The 19,268-nt window shown below is 52.9% G+C and overlaps 3 protein-coding genes and 1 pseudogene across 4 annotated transcripts; 1 reads left to right on the top strand and 3 right to left on the bottom strand.

Moving 5' to 3' along the window:
- Positions 1 to 1,222: 1,222 nt before the first annotated feature.
- BLOC1S4 (biogenesis of lysosomal organelles complex 1 subunit 4) lies at positions 1,223 to 2,565 on the bottom strand. The gene has a single exon (XM_028126203.2). The coding sequence runs from the start codon at positions 2,518 to 2,520 to the stop codon at positions 1,864 to 1,866; it is 657 nt and encodes a 218-aa protein (XP_027982004.1). The 5' UTR covers positions 2,521 to 2,565; the 3' UTR covers positions 1,223 to 1,863.
- Positions 2,566 to 4,030: 1,465 nt separating this feature from the next.
- LOC114198378 (small ribosomal subunit protein eS4, X isoform-like) lies at positions 4,031 to 5,061 on the bottom strand (annotated as a pseudogene).
- Positions 5,062 to 7,066: 2,005 nt separating this feature from the next.
- MRFAP1L1 (Morf4 family associated protein 1 like 1) lies at positions 7,067 to 16,210 on the top strand. 2 transcript variants are annotated; one of them, XM_028089572.2, is made up of 2 exons: positions 7,067 to 7,674; positions 10,311 to 16,210. In XM_028089572.2, the coding sequence occupies exon 1, from the start codon at positions 7,278 to 7,280 to the stop codon at positions 7,659 to 7,661; it is 384 nt and encodes a 127-aa protein (XP_027945373.1). In that variant the 5' UTR covers positions 7,067 to 7,277; the 3' UTR covers positions 7,662 to 7,674; positions 10,311 to 16,210. The 2 variants fall into 2 exon arrangements, with proteins under 2 accessions (XP_027945373.1, XP_027945366.1); XM_028089565.2 differs by having other exon boundaries at positions 8,595 to 16,210.
- Positions 14,561 to 17,547, bottom strand: S100P (S100 calcium binding protein P). Its single transcript, XM_028088649.2, has 2 exons — positions 17,296 to 17,547; positions 14,561 to 14,826 (listed from the first exon to the last, which is right to left on the bottom strand). The coding sequence occupies exons 1-2, from the start codon at positions 17,431 to 17,433 to the stop codon at positions 14,677 to 14,679; spliced, it is 288 nt and encodes a 95-aa protein (XP_027944450.1). The 5' UTR covers positions 17,434 to 17,547; the 3' UTR covers positions 14,561 to 14,676.
- Positions 17,548 to 19,268: the final 1,721 nt, after the last annotated feature.

Here is a 19,268-nt window from a genome sequence, read left to right as displayed (position 1 = left end):
TAAAAAAAAAAAAAAAAAAATATATATATATATATATGACCTGAGCCGAAGGCAGACACTCAACCGCCTGAGCCACCCAGGTGTCCCAAGGGCTTTTTTTTTTTTAAATATTGCCAGAAAATGGAGCACCTGGGTAGCTCAATTGGTTGGGCATCTGCCTTGGGCTTAGGTCACCATCTCAGGATCCTGGGATCAGGCTCCTTATTCAGTGGGGAGTCAGCGTCTCCCTCTCCCCTGTCCCTCCCCACTGCTTGTGTGCGTGCTATCTCAAATAAATAAAATCTTTAAAAAAAATTAAATAAAATTATCCTATTTTTCATAATTTGCCCTAATTATTATCTACTTTTTAATATAAAGCATTTTAGCAACATGGATGTTAGGTATGAAAGGTATTTTCATATTTGGTGACTATATTATTGGGATATGCTAATTACTTACGGTACTACCCTGTGATTGCCCAATATTAAATGTAGCTTACTTGTGCTTTCAGCATCTAAATTCGGGAGTTCCTTAATGTGTAATCAATGAAATTCCTGAATAAAAACCATAAATGTGCAACAAGGAAGGTCCATGAAAGCGAAGGTGCAATTACATTACCGTATTTTTTTGTTGTTGTCAGAGAGAGAGAGAGAGAGAGAGAACACGTGCTGCAGGTACAGGGAGAGGCAGGCTCCTTGGTGAGCAAGAAGCCTGAGGCAGGACTCGATCCCAGGACCCTGAGATCATGACCTGAGCGGAAGGCAGATGCTTAACCGACTGAGCCACCCACCCAGGCATCCCTACAAGATCAGATTTATCATGATATACAGGTAAGGGAGAATATGCCCACTCTGTTAGCCTCTAAGTTCTACGATAAATGACACAAAAGCAACCTAAGCTGGGTGCTTATTTGAGGTTTACTGTCTAGGAGGACCAATTAATAAAACAGAGTAAGATCCAAACCAAGATCAAAGCCTGTTGTATCTGCAAAACATCTTTAGGATTCCATGCTGTGGGTGAAAGAACAAAATCCTAATACCAGTCATTCACAGATGCGATTTAACTATTCACTTTGAGAGGAAAGAAACATAAAATTCTGTGAAATAGCAGCCAAGCTTTTTCACATTTTTCACATTCTAAAGGAGGTACTCCCAAGCCACTTTTCCTTATCCCTACAATCATGAGCAATGTATCTATTTTCAAACAAACAGAAAATATGTAAAATCCTTTCCAGAAGAAAAGCTTTTCCAATAAAATTTAAAATTTTTATTAATATTTAAATTATAAACCAAATGTTAGGAACCACATACAGACATGTTTGCTGTGGACAAATTAAGATTCGGAGGGCCTACTTTCAAATACAACTTCAGAATTAGTTGCAATAAATCAAGACATCTTCTCAGAATCTGTATGATTTCCTTCGGTTTACAACCCATGATGTGCAAAGTTTAATATAACCTGAAATAACTTACCATCTACCCTAAAAGCTACAGAAAATGGAATCGCTATTAGGATCGAATAACAACAAAACTTAAACACTTCAGCAGTTTTTCTTAAAAGTATAAAATATAGAAACTTGGAAAAGGTAATACTGTTGGTTGAGCTGTAAAACCTGTAAAAACAGGTTTTGCCACAGCGCACAGATAAACTCATTCATTTGGCTTCCCCGACGCCCCCGCCCATGCAGCCGTCAGTTTAGCACTGGAAGACACAGAGAACCACACATCCTTACGTCAAGTCATGCAGACAGTGAGAAACAAGAGTGTGCAAAAGATAGACACGCCATACTCCCAACACCGTGGACGTCTACAGCGGGCTTCCAGCTGACTCAGCGCCCGCAGTAACCTCAGACAGCGCGTCCCCTGGCAGTGCCGGCCGGCGGACTCAGATCTGGGGTCTCTCGCTGCAACAGGGAAAGTGGTCTTCGGTCCGGAACAGGACGGGCGGCTCGTAGCCGCTCTGCTGCGGCCTGCTGGAGGGCGCCTTGTTGAAGAAGGAGGGCACGCTGATCGTGTGCAGCAGTTTCCTGAAGGCGCTGGGGAAAGCGCCCAGCTCGGCCTCCGCCCTGGCCACCTGCTCCTCCATCCTGGCCACGCTGGCGCCGATCATCCCCACGAAGGCCTCGAGCCGGTCGATCTTGCTGTAGACCTGCCGCATCTCGGTGGCCTTCGCGTAAATGCGAGGCACACCCTCGCTGACGACGTGGGAGGAGTCTCCGCGCAGTATGTCCAGCATGCCCACGAACTCGTCCACTCTGGTGAGCAGGTCCTCCAGGCTGGCGTCCAGGGCCTCGACCTCGGGCCGCGCCCCGGCTCCCGGCAACAGGCAGGCGGCGCAGCCCGCGGCGGCGCGACGCAGCAGCGGCAGATCGCGGCCCGGCGCGCCCAGCTCTGAGCCCTCGTCCTCCCACGGCCCCGACGCGCTGCTGTGGCTCTGGGACACGTTGCCGCTGTCCCCGCTCCAGGCAGCTCCCTGGAGCTCGGCCTCCTCCTCCGCCGACCCCTCGCGCGGCGGCCCATCACCCGCGGGACGATCCTCCATGGCCCGCTACGGCCGGGCTGCCCGCCCCGCTTCCGGCTTCCCAGTTCTGCTTCCGGCCCCTCCGCACGCACGCGTGCGCGTGCGCGCCCCAGCCTCCGGCCTCCGCGCGCTCACGTACACGCACGCGCGCCAATCTGTTTCCAGCCCCTGGACGCTCGTGCGCGCGCACGTGCTCGCGGAACCCTTTTTTAAAATGTGAAGGTGTAACAGAACTACGGTAAGATGCGTACGTCCTCAGTGTATCTTCTGCGTGTTCACACAATCATGTAACCTCCATCCACATCAAGATATAGAACATGTCAAGGACCCGTGAGGAGCTTCCCACTGTCCCTAGTTTCTTTTTGCTACTTATATTGAAATGAAAGAGAAGAGAAATAAACAAAAGGAAGGTCCCTTAACCTTGCTATTCTTGATGACTTGGAACGTTCTCAGCTTTTTTCCACACTTTCCCCAACACTTGGTATTGTCAATATTTTCATTTTTAGCCGTTCTTGTGGATGTATAGTGAGTGCTATCTGTGTGGTTTTAATTGGCATTCCCCTGTTGAATCTTTTTTTTTAAGATTTTATTTGAGAGAGAGTGAGAGAGAGAGAGAGCACATGAGAGGAGGGAGGGTCAGAGGGAGAAGCAGACTCCCCGCTGAGCAGGGAGCCCGATGCGGGACTCGATCCGGAGACTCCAGGATCATGACCTGAGCCGAAGGCAGTCGCTTAACCAACTGAGCCACCCAGGCGCCCTCCCCTGTTGAATCTTGAACTTTAGCACCTTTTTATATACTTTTTGGCCATGTGGATATTCCCTTTTGTGAAGTGCTGGCTCAAGTCTTGCCCACCTTTTTTTTTTTTTTTTTTTTTTTAAGATTTTATTCATTTATTTGACAGAGAGAGACACAGTGAGAGAGGGAACACAAGCAGGGGGAGTGGGAGAGGGAGAAGCAGGCCTCCTGCTGAGCAGGGAGCCTGATGTGGGGCTTGATCCCAGGACCCTGGGGCCACGACCTGAGCCGAAGGCAGACGCTTGACGACTGAGCCGCCCAGGCGCCCAAGTCTTGCCCACTTTTAAATTGAGTTATTTGTCTTTTCCTTATTGATCTATAGAAGTTCTCAATACAGTTTGAATATAAGTTCTTTGTCATATATCTTCCTTTAGTAAGTTCCAATTCATCAAACCAGGAAGGTTTGGAGAGTGAAAGGGGACACTCAGGACACACGATATAAAGTATTTTCTAAAATTTTTTGTGCTGGGGGCGCCTAGGTGGCTCAGTCGTTAAGCGTCTGCCTTCGGCTCAGGTCATGATCCCAGGGTCCTGAGATCGAGCCCCGCATCGGGCTCCCTGCTCAGGGGGAAGCCTGCTTCTCCCTCTCCCACTCCCCCTGCTTGTGTTCTCTCTCTCGCTGTGTCTCTCTCTGTCAAATAAATAAATAAAATCTTTAAAAAAAATAAAATTTTTTGTGCTGTATGATCTTTAATTAATTATAAAGACTTTCAATCACCTCACCTAGGGACCATTTTACCCACTGCTCTGTTTGGCCGCCAATCTCTTGTCCCTCTCTTCAGCAATGGTGAGGTGGATACCCTTTCCACGGGGAGGAGAAATCCATGGTTTGTTGCCTTTGTCGATAACAAAAATGTTGGAGAGTCGGGTGGCAGAGCTGTTGCCATTGGCATCTTTCACGTGAACGACATCAAAAGAACCAGGGTGTCTCTCTCTCTGTTAGTGATCACACCAGTTCTTCCCAGGTTAGCACCTCCGGTCACCATACACAGATTGCCTGTGTCAAACTTGATGAAATCAGTGATGTCTCCAGTCTCCAAATCAGTCTGGATGGTGTTATTCACCTTGCGGAGGGGATCAGGGTAGCAGATGGTGTGAGCATCTTGAGTCACCAGATGAGGGATTCCTTTTGTCCCCACAAAGGTCTTTCTCACTTTGTACAACGTATACTTGGCCTCCTCAGGTGTAATCCGATGAACAGCAAAGCGACCTTTGGTGTCATAGATCAGACGGAAATTCTCCCCAGTCTTGTCAATGCTGATGACATCCATAAAACCAGCGGGGTAGGTTGTATCAGTTCAGACCTTGCCACCAATCTTTTTTTTTTTTTTTTAAGATTTTCTTTCTTTCTTTATTTGACACAGAGAGAGGGAGAGAGACAGCATGAGATGGAACACAAGCAGGGGGAGTGGGAGAGGGGGAGGCAGGCTTCCCGCGGAGCAGGGAGCCCGATGCGGGGCTTGATCCCAGGACCCCGGGATCGTGACCTGAGCCGAAGGCAGACGCTTAACGACTGAGCCACCCAGGCACCCCTCTTGCCATCAATCTTAATAAAATGCTGCATACAGATCTTATTTACTTCATCTCCTGTTAGGACATACTTAAGTCTGTTCCTTAGGAAGATGATTGAGAAGCAGACATTCTCTCAGCTTATGGGGACCAGTAGATGGGTGAGGAGCAAACACACCGATCAGTTTATCCAGTATCCAATACTACATGGTATTGTAGATGCTCTTGGGACCACGGGCCATGGCTGCACTAGGCATGAAAAGAGCAGGATATAAAATCTTGGGCAAATCATATCATATAATTATTAGGGACTACAAAGATCATGAGATGATCATTGGGGATCATATGTCCAATGCCCAGCCTGGAGCAACAGGTGGAAATTGACACTCAGAGATATGTGTTCGGGTTAACCAACTTGTCCAAGGTCACAGAACAAGAAACTGGAGGGACTAGGAGGACCCAATGCAGGATGTTTCTGACTCTAAAAGCTTTGACATCAAATAACCTCTGTTCACTGTCATAATAATTATAACACTATCACCACTTATATCTGCTGGTGCTTTGGTATTTGCAAAACGCTTTCCTGCACATCATCTCACTTATGCATCGTCCCATTGACGGATATTCAGCCTGGGATCACCGGTCTTTACTTACGAGACTGGAACACTAAAGCTCTAATCTGTGGCCCTGTTGCAAGCAGTATCCCTCCAAAGTACGGTTAGTGGGACACTGGCTGAACAAGACTGGAAAGAGGCTCCATCCATTCCACAGTGGCATACTCTCAGTGCGCGAACATTTTTTGTTAAATGAATATTAAAGCAGCATTTTACTGGGCCCCTGCTGTTTTGCAGGTCCTGTAGGTGCTAAGGACCGAGACCAGAACCCGTCCTCAAGAAGCCTCTAGTGGGCAGAGGCACTTATATTTTAGGAAAGGAGGCCTTCTCTCTAAAACATTCTCTAAGGCCCTACTTGTGTCCAGGCTGCCAGGAGAGGCTAAGGACAGAGCCAAATCAGAAGGGGCCCTTCATCTTGGGTTGCTTATAGCCTGGTGAGAATGACGCAGGCAGGTTGGGTCTGAGGACCCTGAGGGGGGCCCTGTAGGACCAACTCTGCACAGGACAGAAATCAAATGCGAGCCAGAGAAAGTAAAAACAGAGTTTATTGAATAGTGTGAATGACAGAGTTTAGCAGACTGAGTGTCTGGGAGACTCAGAAAGGAAAGGAGAATGAGTCTCTTCCTTGCTTGGGGCTAGGGGTTTATATTGGAAAGGGATGTAGGGTATGTGTTCCTTCAGGAATCCAGAGTAGGGTCCGCTCAAAGGTGAGTGGCAGGTGAATAATAGGTGTGATTCTATAAATCATCGAAGGTAGGGGTTATTGATGTCAGCGTCAGCTTAAGTTTGTTCAAAGCTAATGTCCTGGAAACATGTTTGGGATCTGGCTCTTCTTGGATGTTATCAGGTGTTTGGGGGCCTAGGACAAAAATTCAGAGAATGACTAACTTTCTTGTTTCCCTTTGAAGTGGGAACATAGCTTCTTTGGTTTATTCAGATGCAAAATATAGAACATGAGTAAGTGTGGTCTAGTAGAGAAAGAAGAGAGACAGGGCCTTTCTAAAATGGAGTACCTTCAGCTCCCCTACCTCGAAGAGAGACCAAAACCTACTGACCAGAACAATCCGGCAGCGGGAGAAAAATACCCCCAGGACAAAAATCTGGGAGCAAGGGGTGGGGAGTACAGAGAAAAGGCCAGTTAGGATTCCGGGTTTTTGACTTAAGGGCCCTGTCCCAGAAGAGGGAGCATGTGCTCTAGTTGAGAGCAGCGACTGTAGACCCAAATGGCTCAGGTTCAAATTCTGACCATAAGCACGGTTTTTAGCCAGTTTTTCATCTAACAGGTTTGCTCTGAGGTTGAATGAATTAATCTAAGCACATAGAGCAGTGCGTGCCTGGATAGTAAGTGCTGTAAACATCAGCCTGTGTTATTCAAATACTAGGGAGGGAAAATTGCTTTCACTTAAAAAAAAATAAAGAAAAAGTAAAAGTAAAAGCCGGGGGATGCCCTCGCGGAGGAGGTAAGCAAGGTGCTTCCAAAGCGCTCCCAAGGCCTAATTAGAGAAGGGGGCGGGGCAGGGGGCGGGAAGCGGGGGGCGGGGGGGGCGCGCGCCCGGGACAGAGTCCCGTCTGCGTGCGCGCACCCGCCACCAGGCTTGTCCCAGGCATGGCCGTAAGGGGGCCGGGCCACGTCGTGAAAGTGCCGCAAACACGCCCACAGCTAGTGATGGCTGCAAGTATCCGTTGTTGGCCCGGCCGCGGTGTGGGTTCAAGGCGTTGCTTTCCGTAGCGGTTCTGAGGCGGACGGCGTAGACGGAGGGACACTGAGGGATAATTCGGGAGCACTGCTGTTGCGCGGCTGCCCGCAGTAACGGCTTAGCCGTCCCCAGGGGTGCGGGCATGAAGAAGTGGCAGGACAGATGCGGCCCTGGGACATCGTCGAGCTGGCGGAGCCGGAGGAGGTGGAAGTGCTGGAGCCCGAGGAGGATTTCGAGCAGTTCCTGCTCCCAGTCATCAACGAGATGCGGGAGGACATCGCGGCCCTCACCCGGGAGCACGGGAGAGCCTACATGCGGAACAGGAGCAAGCTGTGGGAGATGGACAATATGCTCATCCAAATAAAAACGCAGGTGGAGGCGTCGGAGGAGAGCGCCCTGAACCATCTGCAGAACCCCAACGATGGAGTGGAGGGCAGAGCGGCCAAGAGGTGCGAGAAGGCCGAGGAGAAGGCCAAGGAGATCGCGAAGATGGCAGAGATGTTGGTGGAGCTGGTGCGGCGGATAGAGAGAAGCGAGTCGTCCTGAAGGAGCGCGGGCGGTAAGGCGGGAGGCCGGCGGGGCCGGGTGCGGGGCCGGGTCGTTGCCATCGCCGATTTCAGTAGCTTCCCGGGTGGTCGTCCTGTTGTAGGAGTGAAGGTGAAGCCTCGGTCTCACTGCGTCAGAAATGGGGCAGTGGGAGCAAAGCTGAGGTTGAGAGGAAAGTGAGTGCGTGCTAGCCTGGATAGGTGATAGTAGATACTGATTTTTGTGGTTTCTCCCGCCCCCGCCGGTCATTAGAGAAAAATTAGAATAACTCGGTTTGTCTTTGTGAAACCGAAAATTCACCTCGAAAGGGACAGTTGCTGGAGGTAGAGCCGCCGAGGCACGAAGGAGGGTGGTGGCGGGGGACCAAAGGAAACTTAGCCATAGAGCAAAATAGGGGAGGGTGAGAACACAGGAAAAGAAACAGAAGTGTGAAGCTGTAGGCCTGGACTAGAAATGTCCAGAAGGCAGATGTGTCAGAGGACTCTGTCTGAAAGAAGTGGCATTCTTTTTTTTTTAATTATTTTTTAAAAAGATTTTTATTTATTTATTTGACACAGAGAGACACAGCGAGAGAGGGAACACAAGCAGGGGGAGTGGGAGAGGGAGAAGCAGGCTTCCCGCGGAGCAGGGAGCTCGGTGCCGGGCTTGATCCCAGGACCCTTGGGATCATGACCTGAGCCGAAGGCAGAGGCTTAACGACTGAGCCACCGAGGTACCCCAAGAAGTGGCATTCCTGTGGATGGTTAATTCTTTTTTTTTTTTAAATACCAGGATGCAGAAATCTGAGACTCAGTGTCTTGACGGTAAATTTCTTCCAGTTGTGCCTTAGGTTCACAGCTGATGGACTCTGGTCACTTGGGCTGACACCTCGAGAAAGCTGAAATAGCTTGTTGTTTATTCTGTTTTTGTATGTTTTTTATCTGCATGTGACAGCCTCCCTTAGGGCCAGTGGTTGTATAAAGGAGCCAAACGAGAATTCGTCCCTCGGATGCGCAGCAAGCCAGTAAAAGACTGACATGGAGGTTTTGCAGTGAAGAGAGGTAGGCTGTTCTTGGTGTGGCACCACTCAGGAGAATGGGGAGCTAATGCTCCGAGTCCCAAACTGCCCGATGGCTTTCAGGTGAGGGTTTTTAAGGGCAAAATTTGGGGCGGGGGTCTCCTCAGAAGCTGGACGCCCTTGATGGATTAGAGGTGGAGTTGTGTTCACAGATGTTACTTAGTTATTCGGTCCCATGGAGGTCTGTCTTTTCGATCTTAAGAGATTTGGAATCTGAAAAATGTCCTTTTTTTTTTTAAGATTTTATTTATTTATTTGTCAGAGAGAGAGAGAGAGCTTGTAGGCACTAGAGCACACAAACAAACACAAGCAGGGGGACCCGCAGGCAGAGGGAGAAGCAGGCTCCCCGCTGTACAAGGAGCCTGATGCGGGGCTGAAGCGGGGCTGATGTGGGGCTCTATCCCAGGACCCTGGGATCATGACCTGAGCCAAAGGCAGATGCTTAACCGACTGAGCCACCCGGGCGTTCCCAAAATGTCTTTCTTATGTTAGAGATTTCCTTAGGTACATCTGGTGATTCTTTGGTCAGGATAGTGTCGTTCAGCAGCTGGTACGTGCCTAAAGGAGCTACTTCTCTGCGCGTAAGCTAGTGGGATTGCATCCTTCACGTTCCTTTGAATGATCCGCAAGCATTCCAGGCTCTTGGGTCTGGGTCTGCGTGTTTCCTTGCCAGTCCAGCTGTGCCTGGGGACGCTAAGACCTCTAGTGTTTGTCTTTTCATCTGAATTAACAAGGTGGATACTGGCTTCAGCTGGTGACCCTGACATGGGTTTAGATTGTCCAGTGTATTTGGTTCCTGAGAAATAACTATTGTATGAGAAATACTCTCATAAGGGAAATGGGGCTTAATGAAGAGTGGTTTCAGCGCTCAGGTTTATTGTTGTTACTTTGCTGTGTTTGGAATGTTGGAGTGGCCTTGTGTTTTGCTGTTACCCATGTGACCTGATTGTTCTCTGGACCTTCAGACCGTGTGTAGACTTGGGGCCGGAGTCTTCTGTCTGTGGAGATGCATGGAGGGCACTGCTTGGGTGAAGCTGGTGACTGGTGTAGGGGTGAGACTGCTTTGGGAAGCACTGGGAAGAACTAGAAGGCACTTGGAGATGGAAGGTGGTTAGGTGTATATTCTGGAACTTTGATTCCTGTGAGACGCAGGAGGAGACCTGTGTCTTGTGGCATGGTGTCTGGTGTATGTGGTGTCACCTGTCCAGTGAGTTTATTGAGACAACCTCGCTGGCCCCAAATGACAAAGAAGTTTGGATAGGGAATGATGGGAGTATGCTTCGCTGTCGGAATGCCCTCACACGTTACAGGGGTTGCAGAGGATTGCATCAAAGAGACAATCTACAAGGAGCCTGGGGACGCTGGAGAAAGGAAAAGGCATCATCAGGGCCCATAAAGTCCTTTCTAGTCTATCAGAGTAGACCTGACGGGTATTTGAGGTCAAAGTCAGACATGTGATAAATAAGTGTTTGTTTACCTTGAAAAACAAAGATCTATAGAAAACCTTTTTTCAAGATGTTCAGATGACCAAAGCCCCTGTGTGTGTGTTGTTTTTTTTTAAGTTTATTTATTTTTGTTTATTTATTTGACAGAGAGAGACACAGTGAGAGAGGGAACACAAGCAGGGGGAGTGGGAGAGGAAGAAGCAGGCTTCCCGCCGAGCAGGGAGCCCGATGCGGGGCTCGATCCCAGGACCCTGGGATCATGACCTGAGCCGAAGGCTTAACAACTGAACCACCCAGGTGCCCCGTCCCTGTGTGTGTTAATAAATTTCTTTTGAAATGGACACCCTTCTTTCAGCGCTGCCATCAGCAAGCGGGACTGAGCTGCTTGAAGTTTGGGGTTCTCTGTGAGCCCAGAACCTGGAGGGAGAATTGCTTATGTCAAGTGCTGTGGGGATGGGATGACAGAACACTCAGCTCCTAACAGAGATGAACTTCAGGCCATCGGTATGCTGAAAAGTTGTTTAGCCTCTCAATCGGTGGGAGCATAACATGCTTTCTGTCCCATCCGAGGAATGTGAAGGAAAGGCCTGGGTTGGAAAGAGCCGGGACCAGTAATTGCACTGCAGTGTGCTTGAGTATCTGTGGGAGCATGAGGAGGGATTCAGCCCTCATGGAGGGGACTGGGAAGCTCTTCAGAGCAAATGACTTGCCCTTGAATATGGAGTACAACCTCTGAGAGTAGAAACCAGGGGAGCACCAGAAGCTCAGGGAACCACGTGAGCTGCAGCCCTGGGGATACTGTGGGGGGCACTGTGGGGGGCACTGTGGGAGCCAGGTGAGAGGGGCAAGCAGAGGAGAGAGGCTTCATCAGGGAGTTAATGCATCTGCATCAGCCTATGTAAGGGATGCTCAAAGCCATAGGACAGGCAGGGTGCAATTTCCAGAGTCGCTAAATGGGATTTGATCAGAGCAAACACATGTTCATGATGACAAGCCAAGATACATGTCTTGGATGAATGTGTACTTTTGTCATAAAGTACTTGGGCACAAAGAAAGTCCTTTGCAGAGGCTGTTTCTGTCTGTGGAATCCTTGTCCGTGCTCCTGCCCTTATGAAGTCTTGAGCAGGAACAGAAGTGCTGGGAGCCCTTGAGACCCAGGAGGAGGGGAGTGTCCGTGGTCACATCTGTAGCGTGGGAGGCTTACACTGCTTATGGTCTGTGCATCGGTGGGAGCTTGGGTGAAGGCAAGAATATGGGGGCTGGTGCAGTTGGGAGTTGAGGGCCTGACCTCAAGCAGGGGAGTAGGGAGACCCACTAGGCTTTCCTGGGGTCAAGACTTGGTTTCTCTCCGTGTCAGTCAACCCAACTAAGTTAAACTGTGCTAACAGTTCACCCAAAGTCTTTGTGGCTTACAGCCCACAAGGTTTCTCCTTCCTGTTGATGTACATTGCAGGTTAGTTACTCCATGTTGTCTTAATTGGAGGAGCTGGCTGAAGGAGCACCCCCTCTTTGAGATATTATGGACCTTGATTCAGGAAACTTAGTTATAAGTTGCTTCACTGATTTAAAAACAGATGTGTTGGGACTGAAAAACTTGCCATACCTGTGTGTGTGTGTGTGTGTGTGTGTGTGTGTGTGTGTGTGTGTGTGTGTGTAGATTCAGGAAACTTAGTTATAAGTTGCTTCACTGATTTAAAAACAGATGTGTTGGGACTGAAAAACTTGCCATACCTGTGTGTGTGTGTGTGTGTGTGTGTGTGTGTGTGTGTGTGTGTGTAGATGTCTACAGTGTATAGGTTCCCCCCCCCTTTTTTTTAAGATTTTATTTATTTATTTGACAGGAAAGAGACACAGCGAGAGAGGGAACACAAGCAGGGAGAGTGGGAGAGGGAGAAGCAGGCTTCCCACGGAGCAGGGAGCCCGATGGAGGGCTTGATGTGGGGCTTGATGTGGGGCTTGATCCCAGGACCCTGGGATCATGACCTGAGCCGAACCCTGGGATCATGACCTGAGCCGAAGGCAGACGCTTAACGACTGAGCCACCCAGGTGCCCCAAAGCCTTTTATTTTTTTTTTTTTTTGAGAGAGAGCTTGTGTGCTTGTGGTGGGGGAAGGGGCAGAGGAAGTTGGAGAGAGAGAGTCTTTTTTTCTTAAAGATTTTATTTATTTATTTGACAAGAGAGAGACACAGCGAGAGAGGGAACACAAGCAGGGGGAGTGGGAGAGGGAGAAGCAGGCTTCCCACGGAGCAGGGAGCCTGATGCGGGGCTCGATCCCAGGACCCCGGGATCATGACCTGAGCCGACTGTCACTTAACCAACTGAGCCACCCAGGCGCCCCTAGGTTTTCCCCTTAATTAACTGACCATAGATTATATTCCTCCATTAGGGTGAATTTCATCCCTTCATTATCCCAGGGCTTGATGCTAAGCCTCCTTCATGGTCAGAGCCTTAAAGTCTTCTGAATCATTTTGGACCCTTGGTTCTAATGCAGAGCACTGTGGTGACAAGGGGATGGTCTTCACTCATGCTTGTGATGCAGTGTAATGGAGAGGCATGCAGGGCTTTGTGTGGATTTCCTATTTTAATTTATAAATTTTTCCCCTACTTGGATTATGTGTCTGTGGAATTGAAACAACTTCCAAGTCAGCTAGAAAATTTGAATTGCTGGGGCGCCCGGGTGGCTCAGTCGGTTAAGCAGCTGCCTTCGGCTCAGGTCATGATCCCGGGGTCCTGGGATCGAGTCCCACGTCCGGCTCCCTGCTCAGCGGAGAGCCTGCTTCTCCCTCTCCCTCTGCCTGCCACTCTGCCTACTTGTGCCCTCTATCTATCTGTCAAATAAATAAATAAAATCTTAAAAAAAAAAAAAAGAAAATTTGAATTGCCTTCTGTCAGCAGCTCTGAACTCATTTGTCATGGATGAACCCGTCGTGCCCAAATTCCCCTTGCTGTGAAGTCTGAAATTCTGTGCTCTTTTTCCAGAAGGCTTGGGAAATTCTTCAGCGGTCACTTGGGTCAGTTGGCTTGTGAGGCCTGAGTCTTCACTCCTGTTTTGTTGCAATACAATACAAAACAATACTTTTGTTTCTTCTGAAAGCAGGCGAGTATCCAATATCCACATAGCTCACTAGGCCACTTTTTGAGTGTCTGCTTCCACGTTGCCTTATGCTTTCTCTTTGAAACAGCACTGCCATCCCCGGGGCTCTCTATGCCCTTTTATCTTCTCACTACCTGACATGTGGTTATTAATTTGTGTATTGTCTGAGCTCTCCATGTGGACCGTCAGCCCCTCGGGGGCAGGAATTTTGTTTACCCACTAAATTCCCAGCCCAAAGATGAATGCTTGGCTGCCACATGGTTGGTGCTTAATACTCATTGAATGAATTAGTATCAATTCAGTATGTAAATTAAATTTGATTGTGAGGCGCCTGGGTGGTTGGTTTGGTTGAGCGTCTGACACTTGGTCTCAGCTCAGGTCATGATCTCAGGGTCATGAGATTGAGCCCTGTGTCTGCTTGACACACAGAGCCCTTGGCTCTGCTTGAGATTCTCTCCCTTTCCCTCTCTCTCAAAAATAAATAAGTCTTAAAAAAAATTTAATTGTGTCTGCTGACCAGTGCAGATAACTCAAACTGAGGTTTCTAAGCCAGAAACTTTGATGTTCTTCTTGATTTCTCCCTCTTTCTCAGCAACCCCTTCCTTCTTCCTCACTGTCACTGAAGCATATTGAATCTAGGACCAGAATGTACCTTGGATTCATCTGCCTCCTCCCACTGCCCTAGGCCACTAGTGCAATGCTCTCCTAACGGGCCTCCCTCACGAGGCTTCGTGCGTGCCAGCCCTGGTCCTGGTTTTGCTGGGACGCCTGGCTGGCTCAGTCAGGTTCAGTCTGCCTTCAGCTCAGGTCGTGGTCCCAGGGTCCTGAGATCAGGTCCCACATCAGGCTCCTTGCTCAGTGGGAAGCCTGCTTCTCCCTCTGCCTGCCGCTCCCCCCTGCTTGTGCTCTCTCTCTGACAAATAAATAAAGTCTGTAAAAAAGAGCGAGCACGAGTGGGGTGGAGGGGCGAGAGAGAGGGACAGGCAGACTCCCCTGTGAGTGTCTGTGACAGTAGAGCTCTGACGGGCTCGGCAGAGGGACGCGCGGCCTGCGGGCCTCGGTGGGTCCAGTGCAGGGTGGCGCTCCCTCGGTGCGGAGCCACCCCAGAAGCAGGGACCGGGCCTCCGCCGGCCCCGGGCACAGGGGGCAGTCAGCAGGTGGCCCGTCCTACCCACTGACCATGTCCTTTCCCTCCCCGGCTCCCTACCGAGCAGGAGTAGGAAGGGAGGAATCGGGACTCGTTGTGTTGGAGGTGGGGGCGCTGAGGGGGTCAGGAAATAATCCATGTCCATCAGACTGGGAGCATCTCACAAGCATTTTACTGATCACAGGGGCGGCCACAGGCCGGCAGGAGGCGAGGACGCACAGGACTCTGGTCTGGAAGCCAGGGGCTGCTCCGCCTCCGGGTTGGCGGGGCGTCAGGGGAGCCCCGCGCGCTCAAAGAACTTGTGGCAGGCGGCCGTGAGCATGGCCACAAACACGATGAACTCGTTGAAGTCCACCTCGGCGTCGCCGTTGGCGTCCAGGTCCTTAAGCAGTTTGTCCACGGCGTCCCTGTCCCTTTTAGTCTGGAGACAGAGGCCCGGGGTCAGCACTGCTGCGGGGGGGCGGGGCAGGGGAGGTCACCTGGCTCCGGGCAGCTGTGAGCCCCCGGAGCCACAGTTGGGTTTAGGGCCAATCGGAATCGCGTGGTGCAGCTCAGGAGGCAGCACGTCCCACTGGCAAGTTTGGAAGGGGGTGTCTTCGAACTGTTTAAGATGCTTTAGAAGGGGGACCACCCCCAGGCCGCGCCGCCAGCTTGGCAGGGTCCCCTCAGGAGATCACATTTGGGCCATGCACTGCACACCCCTCCCCTTCCCTCCCCTCCCCTCCCCTCGGCCTCGGTCTCGGTCTGATCCATGAGGAAAGGGGAAAGGGGAAATCCGGGACTGCGGCCTGGCGGGGGGCGGGGCTGGACAGGGGTGCCAGGGCCTCACCTCGCACCACCCCCTGCAGGGGTGTCCCCGCGCCCAGTACCCCGCAGCCACCCACACTGGGGCTCGAGGTTTGTAGCCAACAGCCCCCCAGGACCGCAGCTCCCACTGCCCCGGGCGCTGGGCTTTTCCACGTCCGCTGGGGGCCTGGGGGACTGCGGCCCCAGCCCCATCTTTTTTTTTTTTTTTAAGATTTTATTTATTTATTTGAGAGAGAGAAATGAGAGAGAGAGAGCACGAGAGGGCAGAGGGTCAGAGGGAGAAGCAGACTTCTTGCCGAGCAGGGAGCCCGATGCGGGACTGGAGCCCGATGCGGGACTCGATCCCAGGACTCCAGGACCATGACCCGAGCCGAAGGCAGTCGCTTAACCAACTGAGCCACCCAGGCGCCCCTGAGCCCCACCTTTTACCAAGTGCTTCGGTGAGGATCCCAGGCTTAGCCACTGGTTCTCAAGTTGTGTTCCCCGGACCACCTGGCTCTGCCCCCTCCGGCAGCAACCCCTAACCTTGGGCTCAAAATCTCCCTGGGTTAGACTCAAACTTGGTTGGTTGTCAGAACACCTGCACCCACGCCCAATTCCCCACTGGTCAGGGGCGTTCAGTGAGCATCAGGGTGTGAGACTGTTTGCTGTGATATTAAGTTCAAAAAGAAAGCAAATTGCATATTTAGAATTTCATGCACATCAGCTTTGAGCTTTTGACTGGGGAGAAGGCTGAAAGGAAGAGGGAGAATGTGTTGGGGGGGATTTCTTGCCTCCACATTTCTGTATTTTTACATTTTCTACCACCAACACATTTATAAAAGACAAAAACAAAAGAACTTCATTTAAAGATCTATATGCTCACTGGCTTTACATACTGAAGTGCTCAGTGTGTTTGAATTGACTGAAATTTTAGGCTTCCGTTTTCAAGAACCAGCTCAGGGTAGACCCATTAGAGGGCAGGTAGGTGGGGTTTGGTGGCGCCAGGAGGTGGGCCAGAGGGGGAGGGGAGGAGCGGGAAAGAAGGGGGGCTGGAGCTGAGGAGCTGAGCGGAAGAGAAGGGGAGGGAGGGGGAGAGAGGGGAGGAGGGAGAAGGGGAGGGAGGGAGAAGGGGAGGAAAGGGGGGAGGGTGGAAGGGAGGGAGGAGGGGAGGAAGGGGCAGGGTGGAAGGGAGGGGGAGGAAGGGGAGGAAGGGGGAGGGTGAAGGGAGGGGGAGGAAGGGGAGGAAGGGGGAGGGTGGAAGGGAGGGGGAGGAGGGGAGGAAGGGGGAGGGTGGAAGGGAGGGGGAGGAGGGGAGGAAGGGTAGGGGAGGAGTGAAAGTGGAGGGAGAGGGACAGGGGAGGGAGGGGGAGTTGGAAAGGGGAGGAGGGAGGGAGGGGGAAGGGGAGGAGGGGACAGAAGAGGCAGCCGGCGGGCGGAGAACGGAGAGGAGCAGGGCGGGGAAGGGAGGACGGAGAGGGGACCAGGAAGAGGGGAGGCAGAGGAGGGCGGCCCTCCGTTCTGAGGGGGCCTCCCCTGGACCCGTCCAGGCCACGTGGCTCGGGGCAGGTAAGTGCCAAGGTGGGACCTCCTCCCATCTGCACCCCTGCCGGCAAACACCAGGCCTGGGAAGGCTGGGAGGGCGTGGCCAAGCAGCCCGGAGAGCCGGGGTGTTTGTGGCCAGCAGCCATGGAGGGGTGCAGCTGTGAGGGGCCAGCGAACGCAGCCTCACAGATGGCCCTGGGTTCCCCCATCCCCAATGCTCAGATTCAGGTTTGTACCCCCCGCCCCAGCTCTCCCACTGGGCCCCTGCAGAGAAAGAATCCTGGTGGCTCCAACTCCATGTTTCCAGGACTGAGCCGGCCACCCCTGCTCCCCGCTCCCAGAGACCTCAGCCCCCAGGACAGCGGATCCAGTCTTGGGCGGGTGGCCTCCCCCTTCCACCTGCTCTAGCCCTGCGGTTGGGGGCGCGGGGGGCAGCTCAGCGGGGCAGCCCCTTCGGCCTCCCCTGCCCTCCTTTCTCCTGCCCGATGGCCCAGGGTCCTCCCTGACCCTCCCCGCCTGCCCCCCCCCCCCCCCCCCGCCCCAGGCCCTGCGCCCTCACCTGCAGGAAGCCCGGGAGCTCCTTCTCCATGAGCACCTTCAGCTCCCCCTTGGTCAGGCTCTGCTTGTTGCCCTCCCCACCCGCATAGCGGGCGAAGACGTTAATAATCATGCCCATGGCTGTCTCCAGTTCCGTCATGGTGCTAGACGCGGACCCACCTTCCTCCTGGGAGCTGGTGTGGCTGAGGGAACGTCCCCGGGCGGCTTCTGGGCGCTTTATAAGGCCCAGCCTCGTATTGACACGGAGGGTGGGGCGGACGGGGTTGGGCCTCCAAGCGAGCCCTGCCGCTCCCGCTGTGTGTGGCTCAGCTCCCGAGAAATGCGCGGGCGGAACTTCCTGTCTGAAGCCTTCCCCCAGCCCACTCCCCGGTGCACCCCCATTTCCCTGTGCCTCCATGTGTCCCGGGGCCATTCATCCCTGACTTACTGACACAAGGGCCAGGGGGCAGGTGGGGCGTGTGGGGTACTTCGTGGAGCGAGTGGGTGGACCGGTCCTGCCCGGCCACATCTGGTGGGCCAGCATGAGGAAGGCCGTTTGAGGGCATGTCGGGCTGAGCGCGGTTTTGCTCCTGTAGCGCTTTGCAGAACAAGGCCTTGTGGAGGGCGGACTTGCACCTCCGCCCCGTTCCTCCCCAAACCTGCAGCATCAGGGAGGCAGAGACTGCCAGCCAGGGGACCGGGTGAAGGGCCACCCCCCTCCCCGCCTGCCAGGCCCCCCAGAACTCCCTGCCCACTCTTACTCTCTCCCTGCGCCTTGCTGGGCGGCCCCAGGGGTGCCGTGTGATTTCCAGACCCCAAACGCGAATCCTGTCTCTGTTTCCTTTTTTTTTTTTAAAGATTTTATTTATTTATTTATTTGTGAGAGAGAGAATGAGAGATAGACAGCACGAGAGGGAAGAGGGTCGGAGGGAGAAGCAGACTCCCTGCTGAGCAGGGAGCCCGATGTGGGACTCGATCCCGGGACTCCAGGATCATGACCTGAGCCGAAGGCAGTCGCTTAACCAACTGAGCCACCCAGGCGCCCGTCTCTGTTTCCTGATGGCGGGTGTTGAGGACTCAGTCTGCAAGAACCACAGGGGCAGGTAGCAGGCTGTGACTGAGCCAGAACTCCCTGAGCACAGAGCCGCCCCTCCCTCGGTCCCCAGATATGGCATGGGGGCAGGGGGCGGCGGCTGTTGTTGGGGATGCCTGCAGGGCCTGGCTGCCCAGGGAACCCCTGCACAGAGCTCGGGGGGTCAGGGTCGGGGGGGAGATGAAGCCAGCTACACGCAGCGGGCTCAGCCCCGGCCTGGCACTGTCCGGGAGCAGCTGCCTACGACAGTCCTTTCTCCTTTGGACACAGTGGCTCTCCCAGGTCTCCTGGAAGGGATCGTTTGGGAACAGGGAAAGGTCAGCCCACTCTGCTGCACGGGGCAAGTCCCTCTTAGGATGAGACTGCAGGTCCCCAGCAGGCGGGCGGAGCCTCCCCGAGGGCATCCCGCACCAGGGACCTCTCCAGCACCAGGAAAGGGTGTCAGAGGCCCATTGTGACACTTGGTGAAAAGGAAGGAAGAGTGTTAAGGGTTGTCACAACAGGGGGGGACACTGGCTTAGCTCCCAACACAGCAGAGCCGGCCTGGATGGCCCAGGAGCAGTTAGTGGGGCTCAGAGGGTGGGAGATTACTAGGAGGAGGCCGACAGGGCTGGGGGATTCCGGGGGCTGGCAGGCCCAGGGCTCACCCGTCCGAGTGGGGGGTGGGGAACTTGGGCAGGCATCAAGGGTAGGGAGGCGGCTTCCTGACTCCTGCTACAGCAGGCGGAGCACAGACGCGCTGAGGGACGAAGGACAAGGCAGGATCAGAGCCCGCGCAGAGCAGCCTGCTGAAGGGGAGAGTCCGTCAGACCTCCTGAGTGAAGACCTGGCTGGGGGCCGGGAGGGGCTGGCCTGTGTTCTCTAGGAGAGGGCCTCCTTGGAGCCGCGGGGGCGGAGGGGGG

The sequence above is a fragment of the Eumetopias jubatus genome, unplaced genomic scaffold (assembly GCF_037043125.1).
Source record: "Eumetopias jubatus isolate StellerSeaLion01/CBP00866 unplaced genomic scaffold, mEumJub1_p1.0 scaffold_2, whole genome shotgun sequence".
In the NCBI taxonomy this organism is placed as follows: Eukaryota; Metazoa; Chordata; class Mammalia; order Carnivora; family Otariidae; genus Eumetopias; species Eumetopias jubatus.
The sequence above is the reverse complement of the archived record's forward strand: the minus strand, read 5'-3'. Positions and strand labels throughout refer to the sequence as shown.